General features: G+C 47.0%; 1 protein-coding gene and 1 pseudogene across 2 annotated transcripts in view; one reads left to right on the plus strand and one right to left on the minus strand.

The window, feature by feature from the left end:
* The window catches only part of dock1 (dedicator of cytokinesis 1), an 816,280-nt gene that overhangs the window by 286,348 nt on the left and 514,941 nt on the right, over positions 1–14,991 (plus strand). For both annotated transcript variants that reach the window (XM_070876753.1, XM_070876754.1), the window contains exon 27: positions 576–671. In XM_070876753.1, coding sequence (XP_070732854.1) covers positions 576–671 — 96 coding nt within the window. The remainder of the gene's footprint in view (positions 1–575; positions 672–14,991) is intronic.
* Positions 1,172–2,165, minus strand: LOC139260427 (forkhead box protein F1 pseudogene; annotated as a pseudogene).

Raw genomic sequence — 14,991 nt, forward strand, 5'->3', positions numbered from 1 at the left:
GTGTAGCACTGGGAGCAGGGTACTGTACAGTTGGAGATGGTACATAGCCTATATTGACAAGTGGATAAGCCCCATTTGTAAATAAAGTTTGGATTTTATGACTTCTTGGCCTGTAATTTGTGGTCAGTGGCAATGCAAAGACGCTTGCCGCTGGCCCGAAGAAAGCTGCCCACAGAGATCTCGCAATCTCTCTGACGCTTCATTATCCACCGCAAATTCCGGGCCCTTATTTTTACATTTCCGGGTCATTTCAATTGTGCTTTCAAAATGACTCCCAAAAGGTGCACATTTTTGTATATTTAACAACTCTCTTGATATGATTTACTTCTTTGCTGTTGATTGTAGAAGTGGCAATTGGTAAGAATTCATCGCAACAAAGTGCGATTAATAATAACCGCTGCATTTTATCCTGCAAACTTTGCTTTTGGCATTGGAACATTCATTCTGTTGTCTTGAACTTGAGTACAATTATAATTGATTTCTTCGAACGAAAATGGATTTTAAAGATAAACATCAGCATTTTATTTTGTTCGTTGTCATTAGTAACAGTCTCCATTGGTTGATTTCTAACCTAGGGACCAACTCAGCGACATGTCCAGATAATTATGGAGAAGCTACTGAGAACTGTAAACAGGACCGTCATCTCCATGGGACGTGATTCTGATCTAATTGTAAGTTCCTGTGGAAATCAATGTTTGAATCTTTATCAGAACTACTTGTAACTAAGTCACGATGGCTAGTTTGAATAATTGATGGGGTGTAAAATAGTTGAAACCTTAATCTAAATTTGTTAAAGTTTAAGTCAGTAAGTATTTTGTCTTAACCTGTGACTTGCCTTCAAAGCAGGGAAATGCCAAGCATTTTATTTAATGGTTTCGCTCACACTCTTGAGACAAACAAATTCTAATATTTCAGTAACAAAGTTATTCAGATGTAAGGAGTACCTTTGTATAGAGTGAATCTTATAATAATAATCAAAATATAAATGTAACTCTTGCTTATCTTCCGTTTCCTCATTTTATAATTTTATCTAGACCTTCACTTTGTTTCAGTCTAGTGTACAGGTTAATCCGGCACCCTTGGGACCTGGCCTCTGCTGGACCAGAGAATTTGCCGGACCACGGGAGGTCACGCTGACCCCAGACTTAAAAATCCCACTGTCAGCAAAGTTTTAGAATTGCTTCCTACAAAAGCTATTTTTGCTTATCTGTAACTGTAGTACCATGGGCTCCGTACCTTGTATATCGGCCACGTTGTGGCTATTTTGATGTAAATAGGATGGCTCTGGGGAGTGTGCTCACAGGTTGGAAGTGAGATTCGCCGATGGATTGCACGGCGAGAGGGGCCGCTGTTTGATGTAAGGAGCCCTGTTGTTCAGCGCGGAGGCCGAAGGAGCCCATGCTGAAGCCGAGGTAGTGTACAAGGAGTGTGGCTCCATCACCCCACCGACGGTCAGCAAGGGAGACGCGGGAAGTGAGCTGTCGGTGTGGTTAGGGTAGTCCCTGACCGAAGATCCCTTACAGCTTCCCATATAGTGACCATTGTTGGCCGAGAGATGAGAGAAAGAATGTCCCGGTAAACTCATCCCGTCAACGTTGCTGGGCAAATGTCTATTCATCATGCTGATGCTACTATTTATAAAAAGAACGTTGGGGGTGCAGGAGATGGGTCCTCTTGACCCTTGGAAGTTACAGGTCTCTGGGATGTGGTTGAATCCATTCATCATGCTGTACATGGGCTTAAGGGCTTGGCATTTCCTGCAAAAGCCTCTCGGTTTGCTCCTGAAGGAGCTCTCCTCAATCATGAACTCGTTGGCCGGGTCAATGGTCCAGTAATGGCCTTTGCCAGGTCTGCCCAGACCTTGGGCAGTTTGATGAATGAGTTGTTCAAGGAGAGGTTGTGACGCACGGATTCCAGCCTTGGTAGGAGCCTCAGAAAAAGGGGAAGCGGCTCTGGAGGAACTGGTAGATCTCGCTGAGAGTCAGCCGCTTGGTGGGAGAGCTCTGGATAGCCACCACAATCAGGGCTATGTAGGAATACGGCGGCTCCTCCTGGCGCCGTATGCCAGCGTCTGTTTTTGTTTTGGTCGTGGAGATGGCTGATTCCATCACAGACATCTGACAACGCTGCTGATAATGACCCGGCCAGGTCGTTGTCAGCAGCATTGTCAGCAGTACCTGATTTAAATAAACACTAAGATCCCCTCACCTGACACCCAATCGAGCCCTCACCTCCTCTCTGACCCAGCAGTGCTCCCACCCGCTCTGTACTACCTCGTTCTGTCCCTATGGGAACCCGCGGCTCCTGATCCCGACCCCATTTTCAGGCGTGACGGCTGTGAAGCGGTTCCCGTGGACATGGGAAAATCATTCACAAATCTCTTGTATAAAAAGGATTTCCATCCGGCCTCCAAGTTCAACATCAAAAAGGTGAGAAGGTAGCTCGGGGCGGGGAGTGTTGGGAGGGGGCAGCAACGATGTCACTAGGTTCGAGGGCTGCTCACTGGCATTTGTGCCCCAGATCTGTGGCAGCTTTCGGCCTGTTTTGCTTTGGTTGATGTCTGCGCCATTTGGAGGAATCGGTTTTCGTGGGCACCCAAGTGCTTTATCACATATAGGGATCTGTGTAAATACAGCAATTAGCCTTTCCCTGTCTTTCTTACCATCCATACTCTTTAAAAATTACTCAACTTGATGAACACAGAACACAGCGCAGGCCACGACCCCTCGCTGGGAATGATGCCGGACAAAGGACGTTGCTGGCCAAAGAGTGCCAGATTAGGGAGGTTCAACCTGCACTATGTCTATTTTGTCTAACTTAAACTTTAAGAATATTCAGTTTTTTGAGCCTCAAGGGTCCTGACCATTTTGTAGGTGGGAATAACATTGAAATTAGTTTTACCCAGAAACCTAGGTCTAGTAATTGGATCTTGCTACCCTATTTTTAAGGTGGGCACCTAAGGGTCCAATATGGCAGGTGGCGCGGGCCCGTGCTGCACCAGAAGTGCGCCGTCCGCCATATTGGATTGGTCGGGCCACTTGTAGGTATATTTAAAAAAAACTCATTATAATAAAGTAGGGATTCTACGGTAGTTGGAGGACACTTTGTGAAGTTTTTCTGCCCTCGTGCCTGACTTGCCATGTGATAAACTCACCCAGCAAGTCATAACATTAACAGTCAGCAAAGATCCTCCAGGAGCGTTATTTAAAGGGCTAATTTCCTTCATACAAGTTAGTTGCTGGTTTGCCTTGCTAGACTGCTGGTCAACTTCTGGGCCATTTTTGGCTACTTCCTCTGTTCAACTACTGATGAGTTCTGGGAAACAACTATTTGCTAGTGCTGGACTGCTTGGCTGCCTTAGAAATATTTTATATCACTCATGGGTGGTCTATTAGGTCTGCCTTTGGGGCTGGAAGAGTAGGGAGCAGCAAAGAGGACTGGAGAAAGCAGGCCCATCTAGGAGAAGTGGGAGGAGGAGTGCACTCCGCAGGAGGCCCTGCCTACAGCAGCTTTTCAGGGAATACTTTTCCTATCTCAAAGTAACCGAGCAGCAATGTGCAAGACACCTGCTCTTCAACAAGGAAGCTGTAATGGAGTGCTATAACCTGATGCATCCACAATTGGAGCCCTAAACCACAGCATGGCTAGCACTGCCTGTGGCTGTCAAAGTTATGGTTGCCCTTAATTTTTACTTCATGGAGTTGTTATAGGCTGTGGCAGGTGACATCTGCAACATCTCCCAGTTCGCTTTACATTGCTGCCTCAGGGAGGTGACCGAGGCTGTCTGCTCCAGGAAGAACAGCTGCATCTCTTTCCGATGGACCAAGCGAAGCAGGGCAAGAGAGCACTAGTTCTCAAGAATTGCAGGCTTTCCAGGATCCAAGGGATCATAGACTGCATTCACATTTCCCTGTATTCTCCCAATCATCAGTCCGGCATCGTCAACGAGAGAGATGCCACTCCCTCAACATCCAGATCGTTTGCAAGCAGTGCAGGTCTGCGCCAGTCCTCTGCCCCACCATTGTAATTCTCTTTAACTACAAGCTCTGGTATTTCCTTAAAGAACTCTAAACAGGTTTGTCAAGTGTGATCACATGCTCTCCTACAAAGCCTAGATTGCTGCTGTGATTTTTTAAGATCATACCATTTATAATAGAAAATCTCATTTGACTCCTGTTTGCTACAAAAGAGATAGATAAAAGATCAAAATCTAAAATTTCTATTACAACTGGTTAGCCGATGTACATTGCTGGATTTTGGGCAATTGTCCTGGATGTTGTACCATGCCAAACAATGTTTCCCAATAATATATATGCATTGCCTATAGCTTTTCTTTACTGAGGAGCATTGATTCCCATTAGGTCTTATAATTTATTGGTGATTTTGTAATGCTCTCTTCTATTCAGAATAGTAGGCAAAAACTTTGAGGTGTCAATGTAAAAAATAACTCTGGCTCTGAAATGCCAAATCAGATCATTCTTGCAGTTCTTTTTTGTAATGCTGATTGATTGTGGATGAATTATGCTTTGGACTAAGCATGCTCAGAAATTCAGTTTGTACTTGGTTGGATAAAAAGAAACTTTTTGAAATAGGAGAGAACTTTTTTTTAAAGCTATCATTTGGTATGTGATTTGGCAATGGTGCCATAAAAGGTTACATAGTTAAGAAAATGGAATTAAATAGAGCCAACTGCAATTTGATTCAAGGTTGTCCAGATATCTCGTAGTATGTTATCCTGTGATTCTCAATCTGGGGCTGTTGGAGGAATTTTAAAATGAATCAGAAGCTTCTACAACAGGATGCATCACAGCAGAGAGAATGGGATGAGAAGAATTATGCCAGAATGTTTTGGCTGATAATGTCAGACTTAATTAAGATGGGAATAAAACCATATTGGAGGATAAATGGATAGTCGAATAGTTTTCCACTGTGTATTCTAATCCCTTACTTATCCTGAGAGCCAATTAAATATATTAAAGTTCCCCAAGAGGTGTCTGCCTGCTTACCTGTGTTGTTTTCAAAAATAAGACATTTATTGTAATAGAAACTGTGCTAATTCCTTAAGGTTTTGTATGCCATGACCATGGTCTGTCTATTCTTGTCATTGGCAGACTGTGACAATTTTACTGCTCTTATGAGTACATCTCGGTAACATTTTAGAGATACAGGTTGAATCTCCCTTATCCGGAACCACCCCTTGTCCGGAACTATTCCCGGCCACCAGGTGGCGGATGCGCAGAACTCCGACATGAACAAATTGAAGTCCTTCCTCGCTGCCAACTCCCTCAATCGCTGGTCTGACCCCATGATCCACCGCCCTGCCCCCAGCATGATCTCTCTGCTACACTCCCAGCCCCAAGCCAGCCAGTCCCGATATCCCCTTGCTCATTACCTGTACCACCCAATTTAACGTGACCACCCCTTGCCGGATAAATCCCTTATCCAGAACAGGCTGGGTTTCGGATAGAATTATAACTATTCTGCCTCACTCACAGTATATGTTCAGCTGCTTTTCACTGATAATCCAGACACACACATCTGATCACATCATCAAGATAAGACAAAGGGCTGGATTTTCAGCTGATTTGCGCCCCATTCAGTGCCTCGGCGGGGCGCAAAGATGATTTTTTTTGAGCGTGAAACGAGGTGCACAAGAAGTTGCGTCTGGGCGGAACTTTCGCCAATGGTTTTGCAGCGGCACTAAAACTTACCGCTCCACTGCTGTTTTGACCATTTGGATGGCGTAATTGCTACGCTAGTGCCCCAGGCGGAACTTTCGAGCATTTTGCCCGATTTAGCGTCTGATCAAGCACCCGCCCAGAAAAACCAGACGGATCCAGGGTGCACCAGGCACTAACGGCACCATGTTGACAGTGGAGGAGAACGTCGCTGTTAGTGATTAAAAGCATTGGAGAAGAACGCTGCATTACTGCATATTTTTGATTGTGAAGTTTATGTGAGTTTCTAGTTTGTTTTTTAAAGAACATTTAAGGACATTTTAAAAGATGGGGGCCATGCTAGGTCGGGAGCCAGTAATCCTGGCTGCTATTGTCATACGGCTTCAAAGTGGAAGAAAGCTTATTGTTGATCATTTGCAACAAAATCGAAGAGGTTGCAGACGTATGGGGGGGGGGAAAGACCTTACCCCCCACGAGTTTACAGGGAACATCGCTCATACCTTCAGCTCTCTGAGGCACAATGCGTTAGAAAGCTGCGATTCCGAAAAGAGGTGGTCACAGAGATATGCCAGCTCATACAGGCAGGCCTAGTAGTGCCAACAGGACTGCACTGCCCGTCGACATGAAGGTAATTGTGGCACTTGCCTTCTATGCCTCCGGCTCCTTACAGGCATCAGCAGGGGACATATGCTCCATCTCCCAGCCGCTACACATTGCTGCATTCGCCATGCACTGTACGCACCCAGAATGGACTTCATAAACTTCCCAATGACCAGAGAAGGTTTTGGACAACTTGCTGGCTTCACCAAGGTTCAGGGTGCCTTTGACTCTATGCACATCACCCTGCGAGCACCTTTACAGAATGCAGAAGTTTTCCAAAACCGAAAGGGATTCCACTCCATGAATGTACAGATCGTCTGCACCATACTCCAACGCATCATGGCAGTCAATGCCCAATATCCAGGGAGCACCCATGATGCTTTCATCTTGGGTGAGAGCAGTGTTCCAGCCTCAACCACAAGGCCAGAGCTGGCTTCTCGGGGACAAAGGTTACTGCCTCGCCACCTGGCTCATGACCGCCCCTCCGGAACCCTCAGACAGAAGCCGAGCATCGCTATAATGAGAGTTATGCAGCCACACGCAACATCGTCGAACAGACAATTTGGAGTGCTCAAGCAGTGCATCTGATGCCTGGACCACTCTGGAGGCTACCTGCAATACCCCCCATCAGCAAGTTTCTGAGTTCATTGTGGTGTGCTGCATGCTACACAACTTAGCCATCATGAGGGGACAGGAATTGCCAATGGTGATTGCAGGACCACCACAGGAGAAAGAGGGGGAGGAGAATGAAGAAGACGAGGAAGAAGAGCCTGGTGAGGAACCCATGCCACCACCACAACGACAGGGGAGGCATCGAGGAGATTTCGCCACTGCAAAAGCCTTACTTTGGCAGCTCATAATAGAATGCTTTGCTTGAAGAGTGAACGACACATTTGAGCGTTGCCTGGCCACTCTATCCCACCATGTTGACTATTCCCCCTCTTATTCTGCAAATGAGACACAACACAGAACTGGTTAAGGTGAACAAAAAAATGTATTAAACATTGTAACATTGTAAACTTTGTAACCTTTATTATGAGACTTAAATAAAATGAGCTTCATCCAGCAGTGTGATAATTCAACAACATAATCCAGTGTGATACTTTAACATAATCTGTAACATCATAATACTGTAACATAAAACATACGATGCATCCAGCATCAACAACATAATACAGCAACATCATATCTTGCACCACTATTTTTTCTCACCGTCTTTTGACCCCCTTCCCCTTATCACCCTCCCTTGCTGGCTGCTCCTAGTCAAAGCTGCCAGAGTGCTGCTGTGTTGGGGGAGAGACAATGGAGATGCCATCTGGGGATGCACTGGAACAGCTTGTGGTGTGGCAGGCCCGGCTTCTGACTGGCTAGCCTCTTCATCGGTGTCGCCAGTCACAGGTGGTTTGGGTGTGACAGTGGGGAACAGACAGAGTATGGTGGCAGGCATGGACTGCATCACCTGCCCAAGCTGATGCCTCTGCCAGAGCTTGTGCCTCCGATGCGCCATATTCTGCAAGGGTTCGCGCCACACTCTCCGGGACTGCGCTGTCACTGCTGGAGGCCACCAGCCTCATGTGGGCATTGATGGCCTCACTGGTATCATGGCTCGCACTGACAATCTGCGACCCTACCTCTGTAATGGTTGCTTTCAGACTGTTGATGCTCGTGGAAATCCTACCCAAGACAATCCTACCCAGACTGATGACCTGGATGCTCTCCCTGGATATTCCCACCATGTCCAGTTCTACGTCTGCCTGTCTGTCAGCAGACAAACTTTGTCATCTCGCCCTCTGGCGAGATGGCATGTAGGATTGAACCCCAGCACTGTGTTGCTGCACACCACTGGTCGGGGAGCCTCTGTTCATCGAACCCCGAGAACGTTACGTTGTCCTCAGCAGAGCTGAGTGCCAGTGGTGGAATGGGGTGGATTGATGCTGCGCCGGAGTCGGCTCATTGGTATACTCCTTCCTCCTCCTCCAGACGATGGTCTGACGTGGAGTGGTCCCTTGAGGGATGCTGAGCCTGTGGCTGGTCATCTGGAAATAGAAAGCAACAGACAAGTGGTTAGCAGTGGAGGGGGCAGAGTGACATGAGGAAGGTCGCATAGCACAGGTTCATTTGAAGGACTGCTGCTATTCCATTATATCTAGTCCAGAGACACTGCAGGACATTGCCCCAACCTATCCCAGGGTGTCTGCAGGATTTACCCTCAGTCCGAATAGATCAGCACCCCCAGTGACAGTTGCCCAACCTGTGATGCCGATGTGGCCTGCCGTTCTGTCCTCAATGTCAGTGAGTGGCAGGGTCTGAGGCGGACCGCTGCCTGTCCACACCTGCTCACGGCGCTTATGAGACCTCTTGATTGCAAAGATGAAAATGTGAATGGTTCTAAGAGGGTCCATCTGCTCTTGTGGCACAGATAGCCACCAAAGCACTTCTACCATACTGTCTGAATGTAATACAGTCCTCTGTTTAATGGCCTCGGACGTTGCACATGGTTCACCAGGAGGACATGGAAGTCGGGAGCAATCTTATGAGATCTCAGAAAGCAATCTTAATTCTGTGTAAAGATAATTCATGGCAAATAGGGTGCCAAACGAAGCCTACCTGTGTGTCATGCATTTTCGGAGATAACCCACCGAGTGCTGAGAGGCAGCAACAGCATGAGAACAAATAGTGTGTCAGATTTATAATTGAAGTAATGAAGCAGTGCATGAATTAAAATTGTACTCTAATGACCCTTGTCAGATCATTAAACTTCTTTCAGCACTGTGTGCCAGTCCTGACCACAGTGTCTGAGGCAGAGATCTCCTCAGCGATTTCCCTCCAAATCCTTTTAAATATGGATGGCAGTGATCTGTATCCACCCCGAAGATACAACTCCTGCCATCTTCTTTCCACAGCCCCCACTAGAGCTTCATTAGCCTCGTGGCTGAATCGCCTGGCATGCTGTCTGGAATCGTCGTCTTCCATGATCAAAATCTAAATGTAAAATGGCTGATTCAGCCGTGGTTGTACTGTGCATGCACGCGGCTGCACCCTGCTTTAGCATTTGCGACTGGAGACTAGACCAGAAGCGCGGGAAAAATTGAAAAAATTTGCGTCTGCGCAGAACGGACGATTTTTTTCAGCGCTGTAACTTTTGGCTCCGGTGCACAAAGTCGGTGGTGCAATGCCAGAGTTAACGCCAACGCTCCTCGTGAACTTTCGTTTCGCAAAATTTTCTCGCTCTGGCGCTAATGTTAACCTGGCGCTAAAGTTTTGGCTCTGCCGCGAATTGCGTCCAGAAACGGGCGAACAGCCCAAAGTGCTTTACAACAAAGATTGGTTTTGAAATGTTGTAATTGTTGTTATGCCGGGTACATGGTAGCCAATTTGTACAGAGCAAGGTTCCACAAAACAACATTAAATGAATGACCAGGTTATCTGTTTTTGATTGTGTTGCCTGAGGGAAAATTTTGGTCAGTGTACCAGAGCTTTGTACATAATGTTGCTTGCACTCCAGTGATCTAGTGGATCATTTTACAAGAAATCTTTGTAACACAGACTATTTTTGTTACTCCTGGAAGAGAAGTAAAATCAAAATACTGCAGATGCTGGAAATCTGAAGTAAGAACAGAAAATGCTGAAAATACTCAGCAGGTCAGGCAGAATCAACAGAGTTAATGTTTCAGGTCGATGACCTTTTCGGGAGTACACTTTTGTTATATATTTACTTGCATTCTGTTGTGAATACATGTGAATGAGTTAGAGAGTGAGATCAAGATTGTGCCCTTGTGTTTTGTGCATTAGGTTTCATATTGACAGGGTATAACAAGATGTTAACCCTGCTGCCCGTATCCTAACTCGCACCAAGTCCTGTTCACCCACCACCCTTGTGCTCACTGACCTACGTTGGGTCACGGTTAAATAACGCCTCGATTTTAAAATCCTCATCCTTGTTTTCAAATACCTCCATGGCCTCATCCCTTCATATCTCTGTAACCTCCTCCAGCCCTGCAACCCTCCGAGAGATGTGCTCCTCCAATTCTGGCCTCTTGCGCATCTCTGATTTTAATCACTCCACTATTGGCGGCTGTGCCTTCAGCTTCCGAGGCCCTGTGTTCTGGAACTACCTCCCTAAACCTCTCCGCCTCTCTACCTTTCTTTTCTCCTTCAAGACTCTCCTTGAAACCTACCCCTCTTGCCGCAATAGCTCCTTATGTGGTGTGGTGTCAAATTTTGTTTTATAATGCTCTTGCGAAGCACCTGGGGATGTATTACTATTTAAAGGTGCAATATAAATACAAGTTGTTGTTGATACTATAATGACATGTAATTGAACTCCGTGATTATTGACACTGCAGGAATAATTTGGGAGTGTACAAATTGACAAGCCAGAGCTTTCCCTTGTATGCTCATACAATGTGGCTGCAGATAATGTTTAATTATGTAGTTATAGTTTTGTGTAGAAAGGACAGAGGTTTAGGTGACATTGTGTAGGAGAATATCGCAGGGAGAATCAATAGTGGATAAAATTTTACTTTTGGTTTACTGTGCAGCATTCTTGATCCTTATGTTGTGCTCATGAATCTTTGGAGGATAGGCGGGGAAACTGGGCTCAAGTTTCGGAACCCCCGCTAGAATGGCGCACATCAGAGAGGCCCGCCTAATTTGTAGAACTGAAAAAGTGCCAAATACTTACCTCGCGATTGTCCGATATCTGTAGGGCCGTTTCCAGCTTGGCGCGGCGCAGCAGGAGCTGCTGGGGGTGGAGCTACAGCACTGCGCCAAAAACAGTGGCAGCAGCTGCGCGCTTGCGCAGTAGCTCCTGGCCCTCCCAGTGCGTCCTGTCTCCGGGCGACGACCATATCCCTGGCCGAAGGGACGTCGCCCCTATCCCGGGCCGAGTGGCCTGACAGTACTTACCTCTACCGCGGCGGCCCGCCCGGCATCTCCTGGGGGCAGGCCCCACCCGAACTCCGAGTCGGCGGCGGGGTCTGCACGAAGTCCTGGTCAGCGGTCCGTCATCTGGGGGCAGGCCTCGCCCGAAGTCCTCGACGGCAGCGGTGGGCACCGCCCGAAGTCCTGGTCGGCAACAGGGCACAGCCCGAAGTCCTGGTCGGCGACAGGGCACTGCTCGAAGTTCTGGTCGGTGACAGGGCACCGCCCGAAGTCCTGGTCAGCGACAGGGCCCCGCCCGAAGTCCTTGTCGGTGACAGGGCACTGCCCGAAGTCCTTGTCGGTGACAGGGCACTGCCCGAAGTCCTGGTCGGTGACAGGGCCCCGCCCGAAGTCCTGGTCTGTGACAGGGCACTGCCCGAAGTCCTGGTCGGTGACAGGGCCCCGCCCGAAGTCCTGGTCGGTGACAGGGCACTGCCCGAAGTCCTGGTCGGTGACAGGGCCCCGCCCGAAGTCCTGGTCTGTGACAGGGCACTGCCCGAAGTCCTGGTCTGTTACAGGGCCCCGCCCGAAGTCCTGGTCGGTGACAGGGCTTCGCCCGAAGTCCTGGTCTGTGACAGGGCCCCGCCCGAAGTCCTGGTCGGTGACACGGCACTGCCCGAAGTCCTGGTCTGTGACAGGGCCCCGCCCGAAGGCCTGGTCGATGACAGGGCCCCGCCCGAAGTCCTGGTCGGTGACAGGGCACCGCCCGAAGTCCTGGTCGGTGACGGGGACCCGCCCGAAGGCCTGGTCGGTGACAGGGCCCCGCCCGAAGGCCTGGTCGATGACAGGGCCCCGCCCGAAGTCCTGGTCGGTGACAGGGCACCGCCCGAAGTCCTGGTCTGTGACAGGGCCCCGCCCGAAGGCCTGGTCGATGACAGGGCCCCGCCCGAAGTCCTGGTCGGTGACAGGGCACCGCCCGAAGTCCTGGTCGGTGACGGGGACCCGCCCGAAGGCCTGGTCGGTGACAGGGCCCCGCCCGAAGGCCTGGTCGATGACAGGGCCCCGCCCGAAGTCCTGGTCGGTGACAGGGCACCGCCCGAAGTCCTGGTCGGTGACGGGGACCCGCCCGAAGTCCTGGTCGGTGACGGCCACGCCCGAAGGCCTGGTCGGTGACAGGGCCCCGCCCGAAGTCCTGGTCGGTGAGGGGGCCCCGCCCGAAGTCCTGGTCGGTGACGGGGCCGCCCGACCGGCATCTCCTGGGGGGGGGGAGGGGCCCGTCCCAGCATGCTGTTGGAGGGCTCCCAGTGCTGCAGTAGGTGAATAGAAATTTTTAATTTTTAATTTAATGATTTAAAAAAAAATTTATTTATCATTTATTATTGATGATGGCTCTTTATTTGTAAAAGTGAAGTGTTTAATGCTTAATAACTTCCCTCCCTGCACCGCGCTCCCCCCCCACCCCATGCCCTCACCATCTCTCGTTCCCTACGCCTAATTTATAAAGTGTAGGCAATGTTTTTCTGAGCGTACAAAAATCTACACTTACTCCATTCTAAGTTAGTTTGGAGTAAGGTTTCGCTGCCTAAACTTGCAAAACAGGCGTAAGTGGCTGGTAACGCCCTCTTTTGGGAAAAAGAACTGTTCTAAAACAAAACTATTCTAACTAACTAACTCACTAGAATTGGAGCAACCTAAATTGCAATTTCTAAGATACTCCATTCTAAACTAGTTGCTCCAAAAAAATAGGAGCAACTTGAGCCAAAGCTTGAGCCCTATATTTCTACATTGTACAGAGCTTGGGCACAGGCTAAACTTCTAGGTAATTTATGTTTTGAGCTCATAACTGCCATGACAATTCTTCCATATTGCCCATTGATCTTATAGATTTCGATATAAATCATTGCTGGGAGCACTACAATGTGACTGCACTTACACATGAGATTTGGGGTTGTGTAGTCAGATCTAGATATTTATCTGTCTGCTGTACATGTAGTTGAAATTCAGTATTTTTAATCCTGTTATGTTATTTCTCACCATTTTCAATTTTTGGTCTTTTTGCAGCCTTTCAATTTACAGGACTTTTTCATTAGTTTTGTCTATCTCTCCGTTCTGTATTCTGAATTTTCACTCGTGTTGTGACTGGTGACCTGTTTGACATTTCCTTGCTTCACTTTGCACAAACTGTGTTGAGCAGAATTGAGATGAGTAGTAATCAAAAATGTTCAAAGTAAGAAAGAAAATGATAGATTCTCAGCTTTAAGATTAGAAATTCTTCATCGTCATCTTGTATAGCCTCCCTGAATATCGTGCTTTATTACCATAATTGAAGAAGGATATACGAATATGTGCCTCCAGCGTAAATTTTCTAGGTAAACAGAAAATTGCTGTTTATAATGTCATGCAGATGGATGAAAATTTTTGACGTTGCACCTCATTTTCTATTGAAAGTAATTTGGAATTTTAAAAATATATGGCTGGAATACTGTTTAAGTCTCTGCACTATGTGCAGAACTAAGTTCTTTTGCACAAATGATTGCATAAAAGAAATGTTTTTTTATTCTAGCTGCTACCTTGAGCAATGAAAGCTGTTATTAAAATGTTATTTCCATAAAAGGTAATTGAAGGTAATGGTTTGATGTAGCAGCTGCTGAAGTTACACAACAACTGAGGGAACACTTTGATCTGTGTTAAATTTTTAGGGACCAATATTTAAAGCGTAGTATTCCAATCTATATTCAGGTAAGGTGTATTAAGCTGACTGATTAATTTGATTTTCAACTTCCTACCTTGCAGGATGTTTTTTACTTGCTGCTTTCATACAGGTTTTAATTTAACTGCTGCATTCAGATAGTGGTTTAATTAATTTCTGATTTGCATTACAAGTTGTTAACTTCAGAACATAAGAATTAGGAGCAGGAGTAGGCCATTCGGCCCCTCGAGCCTGCTCCGCCATTCAGTAAAATCATGGCTGATCTACCTCAACTCCACTTTCCTGTACTATCCCCATATCCCTTGATTCCCTTAATAGCCTTAAATCTATCAATCTCTGTCTCAAATATACTCAATGACTGAGCCTCCACAGCCCTCTGAGGTAGAGAATTCCAAAGATTCACCAACCTCTGAGTGAAAAAAATTCTCCTTATCTCAGTTCTAAATGGCTGAACCCTTATTTTGAGACTGTGACCCCTGACTCCTTAACCAGGGGAAAGATCCTCCCTGCAACTACCTGGTCAACCGGCAAGAATTTTGTATGTTTCAATGAGATCACCTCTCATTCTTCTAAACTCGAGAGAATATAGGCATAGTCTACTCAATCTCTCATCATAGAACAATCCTCTCACCCCAGGAATCAGTCTGATGAACCTTCGTTGCACTTCCTCTGTTGCAAGTATATCATTCCTTTAGGTAAGGAGTCCAAAACTGTACACAATACTCCAGGTGTAGTCTCACCAGGGCCCTATATAATTGCAATAAGACATCCTTACTCTTATACTCAAATCCTCTTGTAATAAAGGCCAACATACCATTTGCTTTCTTAATTGCTTGCTGTATCTGCATGTTAACTTTCAGTGATTCGTGTGCAAGGACACCCAGATCCCTCTGAACACCAACATTTCCCAATCTCTCACCATTCAAAAAATACTCTGCTTTTCTATTTTTCCTACCAAAGTGGATAAGTTCACATTTCTCCACATTATATTCCATTTGCCATGTTCTTGTCAACTCATTTAGCCTGTCTATATCCTCTTGAAGTCTCTTTGCATCCTCCTCACAACTTACATTCCCACCTAGCTTTGTATCATCAGCAAGCTGGGATATATTACATTTGGTCTCCTCACCCACATCATTG

Source organism: Pristiophorus japonicus, chromosome 3, assembly GCF_044704955.1.
Source record: "Pristiophorus japonicus isolate sPriJap1 chromosome 3, sPriJap1.hap1, whole genome shotgun sequence".
NCBI classification, from domain to species: Eukaryota; Metazoa; Chordata; class Chondrichthyes; family Pristiophoridae; genus Pristiophorus; species Pristiophorus japonicus.